Source organism: Vidua chalybeata, chromosome 5 (genome assembly GCF_026979565.1).
Source record: "Vidua chalybeata isolate OUT-0048 chromosome 5, bVidCha1 merged haplotype, whole genome shotgun sequence".
Classification (NCBI taxonomy): domain Eukaryota; kingdom Metazoa; phylum Chordata; class Aves; order Passeriformes; family Viduidae; genus Vidua; species Vidua chalybeata.
In genome coordinates this window covers 38,669,690-38,682,374 of record NC_071534.1, presented here as the reverse complement: position 1 = coordinate 38,682,374, position 12,685 = coordinate 38,669,690, and the positions used below count along the sequence as shown (strand labels likewise).

The window sequence follows — 12,685 nt, the reverse complement described above, 5'->3', positions numbered from 1 at the left end:
AAGACAAAGCTTTCTTTCAGCTACAGTGGAGGGAAAAGATTAGGTGGGTGTGGACAGAGAAGGTATGATTGTTTTCTCTATGTGACAGGAGGGGTTAGGGAAATTGTTTATTTCTTTGTATCAGTACAGGAAACGTCTTTGCTTACGCATGTATCTATGGCACTAGAAGAGGCAAAGGCATGGATTTATTTAGGGTTTTTTGTTGTTGTGTTTTTTTTTTTTTTTTTTGTTTTTTTTTTTTTTTTTGTTTTTTTTGCTTAGACGTAGGGAAAGGGTAGATTAATTTTTCTGTCTTTTCTGTGAACAGGGATGAAGGGAGGTCTGTCTATACATCTACCAGCTGTTTCAAAAAGAAAAACCTGCGAGGTCTGCATGGACTTCAAAAAGGGCTGAGCATAGGTAGGACAGTTCGCTTCAACGCTGTTCCAAGCGGGGCAAATGTTTAGTCTTCTATTTTTGGCAGTCATGACGTTCGAGCTGACAAACCACGAATTCAAAAGCATTGTACTCCACAAAGCACATCGTGCAGTTTGGAAAACAAGGCCAATAACGCTCCTCGCACTCTCATTCTAGGCTGAGACACGCCTCCAGGACAGTCCCAAAAGCTTTTTTCCCCCTTTTTTAAAGTTTTCACTTAAACACTATGCGTTTCAAGTTATTTATTCCTCGTCCCACGGGGCCACCTTTGTCTTTCCGGTCTGACAGAGATGTCCCCACCGCCCTGACGAGCTGGCTATCCCCCGGCTCTCTGCCCCCACACACCCCGATTTCCCTTCGCGCACACGGGCGCTGCCAGGCCGGGGGCTGCCGGGCGGCCGGAGCCGGTGCCCGTGCCCGTCGCCGCGCCCGCGCCGCCCTGCCCGGGGCCAACATGGCTGTGCGGCCGCGGTGCCCAACGGCCGGGCGCGCCCCGGCCCCGCGGCCCGCGCGGCGGGGCCGTTGTGCGGCCGGAGCGGCCGTTGTGCGGGCGGGCGGGAGGGCGGACGTGCGGCACTCAGGGGGAGCCGCGGGCCGGGCCGCGCCGCCTGCGCGGCGGCGGAGCGGTAGGGAAAAGGAGGGAGCGGCGGGGAGGGACGGAAGGAGGGCACGCGGTCGACGGGGCGGGGACTGCCAAGCCTGTGCGCTGTTTGTCCCCGCTCCGCCGCGCGAGGAGGAGGGTCCTGTCCGGCCGCCTGCTGTTGCCTCCTCCTCCGTGCGAGGGGACCGGGGCGACCGGGGCGGGGGCGGGGAAGGTGATGAGCTTGGGCCGGGGGCTGCGGCGGCGGCGCGGCTGCGGCTGCTGCGGCTGCGGCGGGAGGCGACGGCGGGCCGTTGGAGAGTCTGTCCGGCCGGCCCGGGGCCAGGGGGATGCAGCGCAGGACGTGTCTGGGTCTGGGTGTAGCTGATCGGAGAAGAGAGGCAGACGCCGCCCGGAGAGGCCGAGGAGCAGCGGAGGAGAGCCACCCTGACATGCCTTTTCCTCTCCCTCCTCTCCAGCGGCCATGTTAACCAGAAAACCCTCGGCTAGCGCCGCCGCTGGTGCTGCCTACCCAGCCGGTAAGGAGAGCGAGCGAGGGCCGCCGCGACCGCCGCCGCTGGGCCGGGCTGCGGGGGACGGAGGCGGGGGGGCTCAGGGGCCCAGCGGCCGCAGCCGCAGAGGTGCCGTGTGTGTCGAACAATGATCTGCCCTCCCCCCGCGGCAGCCGAGTCCGGGGGGCCGTCGTGGGCTGCGCGCTGGGCTCCGGCGAGCCGCTGTTGTGCGGGATGGCGAGTTCGCCTCGGGGGAGCGGGGCGGGGTGAGCGGGGGGCCGAGAGAAGTCACGTAAGGAAACGACCCAAGGAGAACTGGGGATCGCCGCGAGTGCCGGAGCGGCTATGTTTGACAAGGGGCAGCGGTGCTCGCCGCCGCTTCCTACGGCAGACTTGTGAACTCCTGGCGGGTCCCCGGCGGCGCCGGGATTTCGCCGGGCCAGACGGCTCGGGGGGAGGCGGGAGGCGCGGGCAGCCGTCCAGCCCCGAGGCATTTGCGGAGCACAGCCGGCTCGTTCGCCCGGTTAGGCGCCTGCCGGTGGCGAGTTAATCTCAGATGAAGGGTTTAGCCGGGCGAGGACGGCCCGCCCGCGCTATTAGCCGGATCGGTGCGTGTGTGCGCCGCGGCGGCGATTAGCTTTTAATGGCTTCTGCCTGAAGCAAGACGGGCGGCGGTGCCGGCCGAGCGCTGGGGCCGCCGCCGCCCCGAAGGGCTCGCTGCCCGAGGGGCCGCAGCTGCCCGCCGCGCTCACCCCTCTGCTCTCCGCAGGCAGGGCAGGGGACAGCGGCCGCCCGCTGCCGTCTTCCCCGGGCACCGGAGCCGGGGTCTCCCGGGCAGGAGCTGGGACCGGCCCGCCGTCGCCCCTCGCATTGCCGCCGCTCAGGGCCAGCAACGCTTCCCACACGGTGAGCCGGGGTAGGGGAGGGTGTGGACGGGGTTCGGGGAAGGGGCATCTGACCCCGGGGTGTCGCGGCGCTGCTCGCCGGGTGTCCCCAGTGGCAGGACCGAGCGCGCATGAGCCCCCCGAGGCGTGTGGTGCTGGAGCAACGTCTGGTTGATTTCTGCGGGCTCCGATGAAATGTGCATGCTTGTTGTGAGGCTGAGACACTGTAACTGCACACATTGCTTTCTCCCTCCCCCTTCCCCCCCACTTCAGACTGGGTTTGTGTCTCATTTTTAGAGACAAATTCGATACTTCACATTCACATAGAGGAGATGTTCTGGTGAACACATTTTTTGAGATGAGGTTAGTCACTATGATTAAAATGTCGTATGAACTGCGGTGAAAAATGAAGGCTGCTCTCCCATTCATATGTTTGATCAGCTCAGGCCGATTGCAGTCTTCCCTAGAGATAGCTATCGCTGTGCTCAGGGACGATGATTGGATGAATCTGCCTTTATTGCTGCAGTAGTTTACCTATAAAGAAATAACCGCTGACGGCATGAAAAGAGTGTTATTTTCTGGTTCTGTGATATCGCACATTATCTCCCACTCCTAGTTAATCCACTAGGAATGAAACTTCCCAAGTATGCCACTATATATGGGTAAGAGTGCCTTCTGTCCTGAAGGCATGGCAGAGTAGAGAGAGGGATCTATACACTGTCATGTTAACACTAAGTATCTGAATTTTTTATTGCATACATTTCCTTTTAAATTCTGAAAGATTTCATACTGACCTGAAAGGCATTGATGGCATACTTTTCATAGAATTAATGAGCTCTTCGTGGAGGCTTACATACTATCTTTGTAAACATGGCAGAGCTTTAAATAGTGATGTGATTATGAGCTAGTGGAAGGTGAAACTGTGCATTTAGATATTAGTGTTTCAGTGACTTTCTATGTAACTTCAAGGGTAAAACATATTATTCAAATCCATTTATGGCAAGAATTGTCTTAAATTAAATAAAAAATCAGTGTGTGTGTGTATATATATATAGGGTATTCTCAAAAGGAGTGAGGAATATTCCGCAAATTCAGGATGGAGCTGCATACTTGAGATCAACTTCATTGTATATTTATGTAGCTAGAGTACATGTCTGAATTTTTTGTTAGTATAAAAGGCCAGTTTTTTTCACATTTGTATACCAGTTAAGTGCTGCTTGATTTTAGAGTTGGGGCAACAGCTTAGGGGTTTGTTTAAATAAAATCATAGAAGAAGGAACATAGTACAAACAGCCTGGGCACCAATCATGCAAGTGCACTTAGGGTAGAGCTTACATGTAACAGAGCCCAGACTTAATTTAGGATTTGTGAAAGCATGGTGGTCCAGCTGTTTTTCTGTGACTACTTACTTATTTTGGAAGTACAGAATTGTGGAATTCTTACACAAAGATTTTGTGTATATGTATTGTATATAGTGTCTGTGTGTGTGTGTATATATATATGTATATACATGAAGATGCAGTCTTTATAAAAGACTGCATCATTCAAGGGGTGTTCAGGTGTTACATTTCTGTGTTCCAAGTATCTTTACAAGTATGTGATTGTGTATGTGTGCTTATGTTTATATGTGTACTTACGGAAGCACTCAGGAATGATCAAGCATTTTATGGGTATGGATCATGTCCCTCTAGATTCTGACTGTTTTGAAGTCTGTCTTTCCTTTGTGAGAAAGAGCCTACTCTACAGTGTTTTTTTTAGCTGTCAGTGCTATTACAGAAATGCCTCATACTGCCTTTGTAGGTGGTTATTTTGTGGTTCACTAACATAACTTTTTGTGGTAAGGATCAGATATGACACCAGAATGCTCGATTTTAACCTGAAAAAAAAAAAAATAGTGGCAGCATCTGTTCTGTAAACTTAGGCCTACTGACCTCAGCTGACACTGACAGATTGAAACCACTGGTTTTGTATCCCACCACTTCCTCCAATCAGACCTGTTTAAAATGGGTCCTTTCAGTTTTCTTAAATTATTTTCCTTCTTCTGTCCATTTGCTTATCCTGTTTTCATCTCTGTTGTATCTATGTAGCTTCTGTAATAGCTAAAAACAGTGTATTTCTGTTTTTGTGTTTCAGACTTTCAGAAGGTATGGTGTGCTTAAGTGGGTGAACTGCTGGTGTTTATATATAAGTGTGCGTAGTATGTATACTAATTGTGAGAGAAACTGAAGTAGAAGTTACGTTTTGTTTAAGCTGAAGGGTTTTTCTTTTAATGCAGACAGGGAAGAAGTCAACTACCTGTCATTTTCTTGCTTGTGTGATCCAGCCTCTACTGAAACTGTGGTCTCCTACTGTCAAGTGAAATTTGTTTGGTTGATTATAAATAGCATGGGTAGAAGGGGAGAAGATGATGTTTTACACAAGCTTCATAAAATGGGACAGAGGTTTTGGTGGCAGTCTTTGCAAGCACAGCAGCCTTTGTTGCTAAGCAGGCGGGGTTGTGTGTTCTACTAGGGAAAGGTGTTTTTTTTTTTTTTTTAATGTGCCTTCATCCTAGGCTTATTTGTGCATGCTTCCATCCCTGGCTGTCTTTTTTGCATCGTGGTGGAAAACATGAACCTATTTCCAACCTCTTGTCCTCTTCATTTTCCTTTCCAAAGTCAGTGCTTTCTCTTTGGAAGCCTTAAGTTCTTGCTGTGATGATTGGAACCTTTTTCCATTCACTCTCTCCTATTTTATTATGGTGTTGTAACATCCATTTGACATGCTGCAGTAGAGATTATCTTGCTTGCCTGCTGCTCTGCTTGTATAAATCCCAACCTGTCTGTGAGTTCCTCTTCCAGACTCATCTCTGTCTTCTGCCTAGCTCTATCTCTGTTCTTTCTTACTTGGCATGTATTCCTTCATTCTGCACTGTTTCTGTTTCTCTTGCAGTATACCAGTATTAATGTTTTCATCCTCCTATCTAGTACTGTGAAACAAGCCATTTACAATGCATGATTCAGTGCCCTCCCTCCTCAAGCCCTTTCTAAGACTTCTGTACAGCAAGCCTATTTTCTTTTGCCACCAGCATTGAATGGTTATCCATATACTTTTGCATCAGTCACTGTATTAGTCTTGATTTCTTTAAATTTAATTTTTTTAAATTGACTTATATTATAATGGAACAGAGATTCCTGGACTCTGTTAATACAAAGACCTGGTAGATCACATGCTGCCAGTTTTTGCTGTTGTCATCTGCTTTAAAGCAGGTAAAACCAAAGCAAATACCTTCTTATTGTGGTGCTTTCATGTATTAAATTGCCACAGAAATGCTGTCACATTTGAGTGGAAATAGCTATGCAGTCATGACCTGGATTTTGCTACATCTTGTTTTCTTCAGGTGTTTCTTCCTCTATTTAAAATTTGTATCTGGGGGGAATATGAGGCTATCTTAGCTTTCAAGGGCTATGGGGGTCGGCTGTGAAATTTGGGTTCCAGCTGACGGTGACGGTGGTGCTGTAGGGACTGCAGTACTTTTGAGCACATCTCTCATATTTGTATAGCTCACCTAACCCAAGGGGCTAAATTTAGTGTACATTGGCTATCCTTCTGAGTTTCATCATGTGTAATAAATGCAGCATGTCCCAGAAGTATTCAAACTCACTGCACCCATAACAGAATTAAAAAATTTAAGAATCAGTATCACTCTTGAGGCATAGTACAGTCTGTGAAAATATTTGCTATATGAAGTTATGTTTAACTTTTCAAAAAAAAAGCTTATATGGACCAGATACAACAACAGTAGAAATCTGAATGGTGTGTTCCTTCTACCACACTTATTGAGCCACAAGCTCAACAAAGACTTAGTCTTTTTTGGTGTATAAAACCTATACTCATGATAAAACCATTAGGGATAATCCTGTATTATTATCAGTGTACTAATTAGCAAGTATTTTTAGTTCTGAACGGAGGAATGTTGCTGAATTAGTTTATCAAGGAAAAAGATGACCTTTTGTACATTTGCTCAGACTTTTGTTTTGTAGTCAACAAAATAGGCAGTGAAGCATGCTGCACCAGATACCATATGCCTCTTGTGTGTTTGACACAGTAGGGCTGAAACTGGCACGCCCTGAAATACTGTGAAGAAAGGGCTATATAGTGTAACAATTATTCTTTAATTAAGTTTCTACTTTAGAACACTGTTTCTCCCTTTGTCCTCCTTTGTGCGAAGTAATAGCAGATAATGGCATCTTATTCCTGTGCAGTATTTCAGCGGGCCATCATGATTGCTCTATTATTAAGATTAATTTTACAAACCTTTTTAGATTTTGATTGACAGCAAAATCTTTTTTCTGTGATTTTGCTCCAAATAAAATAATAAGATATAGCTGAATCATGTGTCTGTCTTGGATAGTTTTACAGGGTGCTAATAATCACAAGAAGTGACTGTTACAAAGATGAAATATGATGCAATTACATAATATCTTGATGCATTTGGAGGATAAAGTTGAGAAGAGGTATATGCTTCTGTGGGGTTCAGTCCTATAAGTAGTCTTGTAAAAGGTCTTGAAACAGATCAAGGGGTGAGACTACTGCAAAGGAATTGCAAATGGGTTTGCCACCTTGTTAGCAGGCTGGATTTATTTTTATGCTACTTCCCTGTTGTTACGGGTCTGTAACCTTAGTAAGTTACGGTTCTACTTCTGTTCCTAAATCCATTTGTGAAGGCAAAAGAAACCCAAATAATACCACCCTCAAATTAAAGTTTTGTTGCTTTTTAATTTATTTATTGATCATAGTTTAGGCTGTAGTTTTGTTTTGTTTTTGTGGTGTTTCTACTTCAAAGATTAGGTGAGTGTTTTCGGCATAGTCATCAACTTCCATAAAATGAACATACCAAAGTAAAAATAAGATCTTAATGGTGATTTTGAAGGTGTGAGAAACTACTAAGAAAGAGAAGGAACACCGCATTGTAACATTTGCTGTTATGTAATTTATAGTTTCAGAAGATTCAGGAAGATGGGTTCAAGCTCACCAGTTATTTCAATATATTTTATAGACTTACAACAGTAGGTTTTTGATTATGTGTGCTACAAAACTATGTAAAACTTAGAAGGTGTGGATGGGTTTGAGCACAGACATCACAATATATAATCAGTAAGCTTCATAAGTGCATGCAGGTGATCAGTTATGTAGGTTGTTGGTTCTGGAATTTACGGGTCCATCTGCAGAAGCAAAATGGAGATGTTATAAACCTCTCAGGCTTGTGGTTTCGGTTGAAAGGCTGATGGAGCTTTTGCGTACTCAGAAGAGTTTGGTACTGGACTAAGAAGGCTGTGGTCTTTTGTAGCTTGCCAAGTCCATTTGTTGTGATTCAGGAACTTACAGTGTTACAGGTGAAGCCTGTGGAGCTTGTGAGCAGTGCAATCTCAGACACCCAAGTAGCCAGAAGTAGATAGGCAGAGCAAAGGGACTGGTGCAAATCCAGTCCTCATCCAGGTTGGGAATGGATGAGGAAAGTCCATTTTTGATATGGACTTTGTGATGCGTTGTGTCTGCGCTAAAACTCCTGTTGGGCTTTTTTGAAAGAAAAGTGGGCTCTCTTCTCCTGCGCAGCTTTTGGAATAGAGCCTGTGATAATATGATATTTTCTACAAAGAAAACGAGTGCTACTGTCTGCATCTGCATTTGCATTCCCAAACAGCTGACTGAAACTGGCAAAACCAGTCACTTAGGATTTGGGTTGAAGTTAGAATAATGCTGGTGATTTCATTCTGCTGCTTGAAAAACCAGAAGAAAAACGATGAAGATACCTGAAGATGCAGGAAGCAGAGCTGCATGGTTTGCACTTTAAAATGTGTTCACAAACACAGTTTTAGAAAAAAAAACATTTTAGTCCATGTTGAGGTGGAATAAATATATGGGATTTTTTCCAAGCCCTGAAGAACTTCTCAGTACATATATTGAAGCAAGCAGTGCTTAGGAAGAGTGGAAAATAGTTAACTGTGAAAACAGGTTACTTGAGGGGGAAAAAAACTCAAGATGTGAGCTGTGGCAATGAGTGCTTGGGTTAAAAAGTTCTTAAAGATTTACTTTTGCAGCATTACTCTTTCTTCATCATTGTTTACATTAGTATTGCCTACTCGGGGTTTGTGTAGATATGTTCTGCTTTTCTTCAGTTAGTGTCAGAGAATAAGTTTTTGTACCTATAGTTTCCAAACTTGAGTCTTTGGAATTGTATGTTTACTCTGACGCTTCATTATGCCTTTTCTTGCACAGCTCTCCAGTGCTGTATGTGCTGAACCTATGACACATCTTACTAACTAGATCTGGTTCTTCTGAAATAGATTATTTAGCAGCTCTTGGGGCAATTTTTTTTCTTTGCAGTAACTGCTGTTTATATACAGGATCAGTGCAACTTCAGGAAACTGCTACTGCAGTGTGCCTCAAACTTGACCTGAAGGAATTGCCTGTAGGCATGAGAAGTCGTCTTAATGATTTAATTTCTGGTGCTTTTGAGACATCAAACAAGGAAGGGAGTTTTTGTTGATTTCCTGTATATCTTCATTGTGCTTAAATGTTAAAAATGTCTTTGCTCTGAATTGTGATTTTGTGGTAATGCTTTCTACGAGATTGATCAGATTTGGTAGTGTGAGCCTAAATTTCTCTGCAAACAAACATACACATGAAACAGCAATGATGAATGAACATCAGTCAAAATGGAATCAGAAGAGCAGTCAACTTGGCAGAAGCAGTCCCCGCGAGCTGTTGTTCTTACATTATGTGAGTTTCAGAGCTACAAATTTCAATATACTGTTCAAAGGTGAAGCTAGTGTCCAGCTGGCAAGTCTTTGGGAACAAGTTACTGAATTTACAAAAAATATGCTTCTGCCATATCAGACTGATGCCTTAACAGAAGCACAAAATATGCTCGAGTCTGCTTGCATGTCTGGGTTTTCTCATTAGGAAGCACTTCTGCTGTTGCAGCACAGATTTCATTGCCTCATATCACAGCACACAACTGTCATTTTCTGATTTCATTTCAGCAACCTTAAGTGAACAAGGGATGTGTTATCCTTAGCTGCCTAGAAAAAATACAGTTCAGATGAAAAGTGTTCTCAGCCCTGGCTTGATCATCTGTCTGACAGTATCGGTGAACTTTTCGTTAGTAATTTGACATAAATATTAAGACTGGTGAATCAGCTGGAGAGACAGCAGGGGAGTTCTTCCCACATTTGTGTAAGACCAGGCGGAAGACAAACTAATTATCCTCTACTTGAGAGCAAATGAGAAATTCTAAAGACAGCTATTTTAGTGGCAGGTGTGCTTGTAAGTTTCTTGTTTCTTCTTAAAAATAACAGGTTTGGAGCAATAGCTGTTTTCACATCCCAGTACTTTGCTGTTTGTTTGCTTGAAAATGCTGAATGTTGTTGTTTATTCCCATGTATATACTGTCAAGAACAAATCTAATTTCTAAAATCTATTAATGGTTTTTTTTTTTTCATTTCTATAGAATAAAGTTACTGTATGTTCCTTAAGGCAAAGATTTGCTCTCTACTCAAGTCTGCATAAGGCCCCAAATCTCATTTTGGTTAAAAGTTATTGTTAGACTGGTTTGGGAAAGTGCTGTAGGATATGCTTATTCTTCATTGATCGGAATGTTTTGCTGACTTGTGACTGTCTCAATTGCAAGCAGTAAGTTACATTCTTGTACTTCAGAAATGTGTGGGTTCTTTTCCTCTTTGTGCATGTCACAGCACATTTCTTATTGCTTAAAAATGTATCTGTAACCTTTAATACACAGCAAATTTATGAACAAGTTAAAATCTGGATTTCTGAGAACAGGTGATGAGAGCATAAACCATGTAAGTTCTTACAGGCATTGTATGTTATATTCAGCATCTGTAAAACTGTTACTATTTTTCATGAAGTCTGATGTCCCTCAAGCATGCATCTTGATGTTACAGGTCTGCTGCCTTGAATATTCCTTGGAAATATTGTTAGCTTCTCATGGTAGCACACTTGTGATTGCCGTGTTGTAGACATTTTGGAGAGTCATGAAAATAGCATTTGAGAAACAAGAATCAGTAAATTTAATAGCATCCAGCAGTATCACAGTATACGTGCTGTATTTTTTAGATTCTCTGTAAACAATTGACATCCAAGAAGACGCTTAATTTTGAGGTGATTTAAGCAGAATGGAGGGTTGCAGAGTGAATGTTGAAGCATGGTGTTCATGTCTGTCTTGTTAACTGGGTATGTATTTATTTTCAATTTTAGGTTGGAAGCAGTAAGCACACAATGAATGAGCACCTACATGTTGGTAGCCATGGACAAATCCAGGTTCAGCAGCTCTTTGAAGATAATAGTAACAAGAGAACAGTTCTGACAACGCAGCCAAATGGACTTGCAACACTAGGCAAATCTGGATTGCCAGTGGTTCAGGACAGACAGACAGAGAGTGCCCACAGGCGACAAGGGAGCTCTAGCTCTTTAAAATCTACAGATGGAACAGGAAAGGTGAAAGCCTCTGTTATCACACCAGAGCAAGCAATGAAGCAATACATGCAAAAATTAACAGCTTTTGAGCATCATGAGATTTTTAGCTACCCTGAAATATACTTCTTGGGTCCAAATGCAAAGAAGCGGCAAGGTGTGATTGGTGGTTCAAACAACTGTGGGTATGATGATGACCAAGGGTCTTACATTCAAGTGCCCCATGATCATATTGCATACAGATATGAAGTCCTGAAAGTTATAGGGAAGGGAAGCTTTGGGCAGGTGGTGAAGGCCTACGATCACAAGATGCATCAGCATGTGGCACTAAAAATGGTGAGAAATGAGAAACGTTTCCACCGCCAAGCTGCGGAAGAAATTAAGATCCTGGAACACCTTCGGAAACAAGATAAGGATAACAACATGAATGTTATTCACATGTTGGAAAACTTCACATTCCGCAGCCATATCTGCATGACATTTGAGTTGCTGAGCATGAACCTGTATGAATTAATAAAGAAAAACAAGTTTCAGGGCTTCAGCCTACCTTTGGTTCGGAAGTTTGCCCACTCCATTTTACAGTGCTTGGATGCTTTGCACAAAAACAGAATAATTCACTGTGACCTTAAACCTGAGAACATTCTGTTGAAACAACAGGGTAGAAGTGGTATTAAAGTGATTGATTTTGGCTCAAGTTGTTACGAGCATCAGCGTGTCTACACTTACATTCAGTCACGGTTTTATCGTGCACCTGAAGTCATCCTTGGTGCTCGTTATGGGATGCCCATAGATATGTGGAGCTTGGGCTGTATCCTGGCAGAGCTTCTGACCGGTTATCCACTTTTACCCGGAGAAGATGAAGGAGATCAGCTGGCTTGTATGATTGAACTATTGGGCATGCCTTCTCCAAAACTCTTAGATACATCCAAGCGAGCGAAAAACTTTGTGAGCTCTAAGGGTTATCCCCGCTATTGCAGCATCACAACCTTGTCTGATGGCTCTGTAGTACTTAATGGTGGACGCTCTCGGAGGGGAAAACTGCGTGGCCCACCAGAGAGCAGAGAGTGGGGTAATGCATTAAAGGGGTGTGATGATCCCCTCTTCCTTGACTTCTTAAAACAGTGTTTAGAATGGGATCCCGCTGTCCGTATGACACCCAGCCAGGCTTTGCGGCATCCCTGGCTAAGGAGACGGTTGCCAAAACCTCCGACTGGGGAAAAGGCCTCAGCAAAGAGAATTTCAGAGAGTACTGGTGCTATAACTTCAATTTCCAAATTACCTCCGACTTCAAGCTCAGCTTCAAAACTGAGGACTAATTTGGCACAGATGACAGATGCCAATGGGAATATTCAGCAAAGAACAGTGTTGCCAAAACTCGTTAGCTGAGTTTGAAAAACCCAATGCTGTTAATATGAGAGATACAATGTGGCTGAGCCTTATTTGTATGAAAAATTAGCTCAGATATGCATTTTTATTTGCTCAATAAATCTATTAATTTGTATCTTTCAGCACTCATTTTAAATGTAATTTTAAATGTTAATTTTGTTTTTATAAAAATACGGGGACAATGCTTTAAGTTTTTATACTTATTTTTTAAAATGTTTGTCTTCTACAGTACAATTAGCCTTACTGTAACTAGTGTGACATAGTAATAAACATCAGTGGCAGGCCACTGGTTACAACATGACTGTCATGCATTACAGCGTGGTATCAAAGGTATTAACCTTTCTCTTCCATGGTTCATATTAGTTTTAACCTGGGGTAAATTTGAAAGACTACCTTTTGGATTTTATGGGTTTGGTCTGGATTCTGTGCAC

General features: G+C 44.0%; 1 protein-coding gene across 2 annotated transcripts; it reads left to right on the top strand.

Moving 5' to 3' along the window:
• Positions 1-958: 958 nt before the first annotated feature.
• On the top strand, positions 959-12,369 carry DYRK2 (dual specificity tyrosine phosphorylation regulated kinase 2). 2 transcript variants are annotated; one of them, XM_053943186.1, is made up of 4 exons: positions 959-1,043; positions 1,477-1,536; positions 2,279-2,415; positions 10,653-12,369. In XM_053943186.1, the coding sequence occupies exons 2-4, from the start codon at positions 1,482-1,484 to the stop codon at positions 12,252-12,254; spliced, it is 1,794 nt and encodes a 597-aa protein (XP_053799161.1). In that variant the 5' UTR covers positions 959-1,043; positions 1,477-1,481; the 3' UTR covers positions 12,255-12,369. The 2 variants fall into 2 exon arrangements, with proteins under 2 accessions (XP_053799161.1, XP_053799162.1); XM_053943187.1 differs by lacking the exons at positions 959-1,043; positions 2,279-2,415 and having other exon boundaries at positions 1,277-1,536.
• Positions 12,370-12,685: the final 316 nt, after the last annotated feature.

Coding starts and splice junctions, on each gene's coding strand:
- DYRK2 (XM_053943186.1), top strand. CDS start 1,482: ATGTTAACCAGAAAACCCTCGGCTAGCGCCGCCGCTGGTGCTGCCTAC. Junction 1,537..2,278: donor TGGTGCTGCCTACCCAGCCG/GTAAGGAGAGCG, acceptor TGCTCTCCGCAG/GCAGGGCAGGGGACAGCGGC. Junction 2,416..10,652: donor CCAGCAACGCTTCCCACACG/GTGAGCCGGGGT, acceptor TTTCAATTTTAG/GTTGGAAGCAGTAAGCACAC.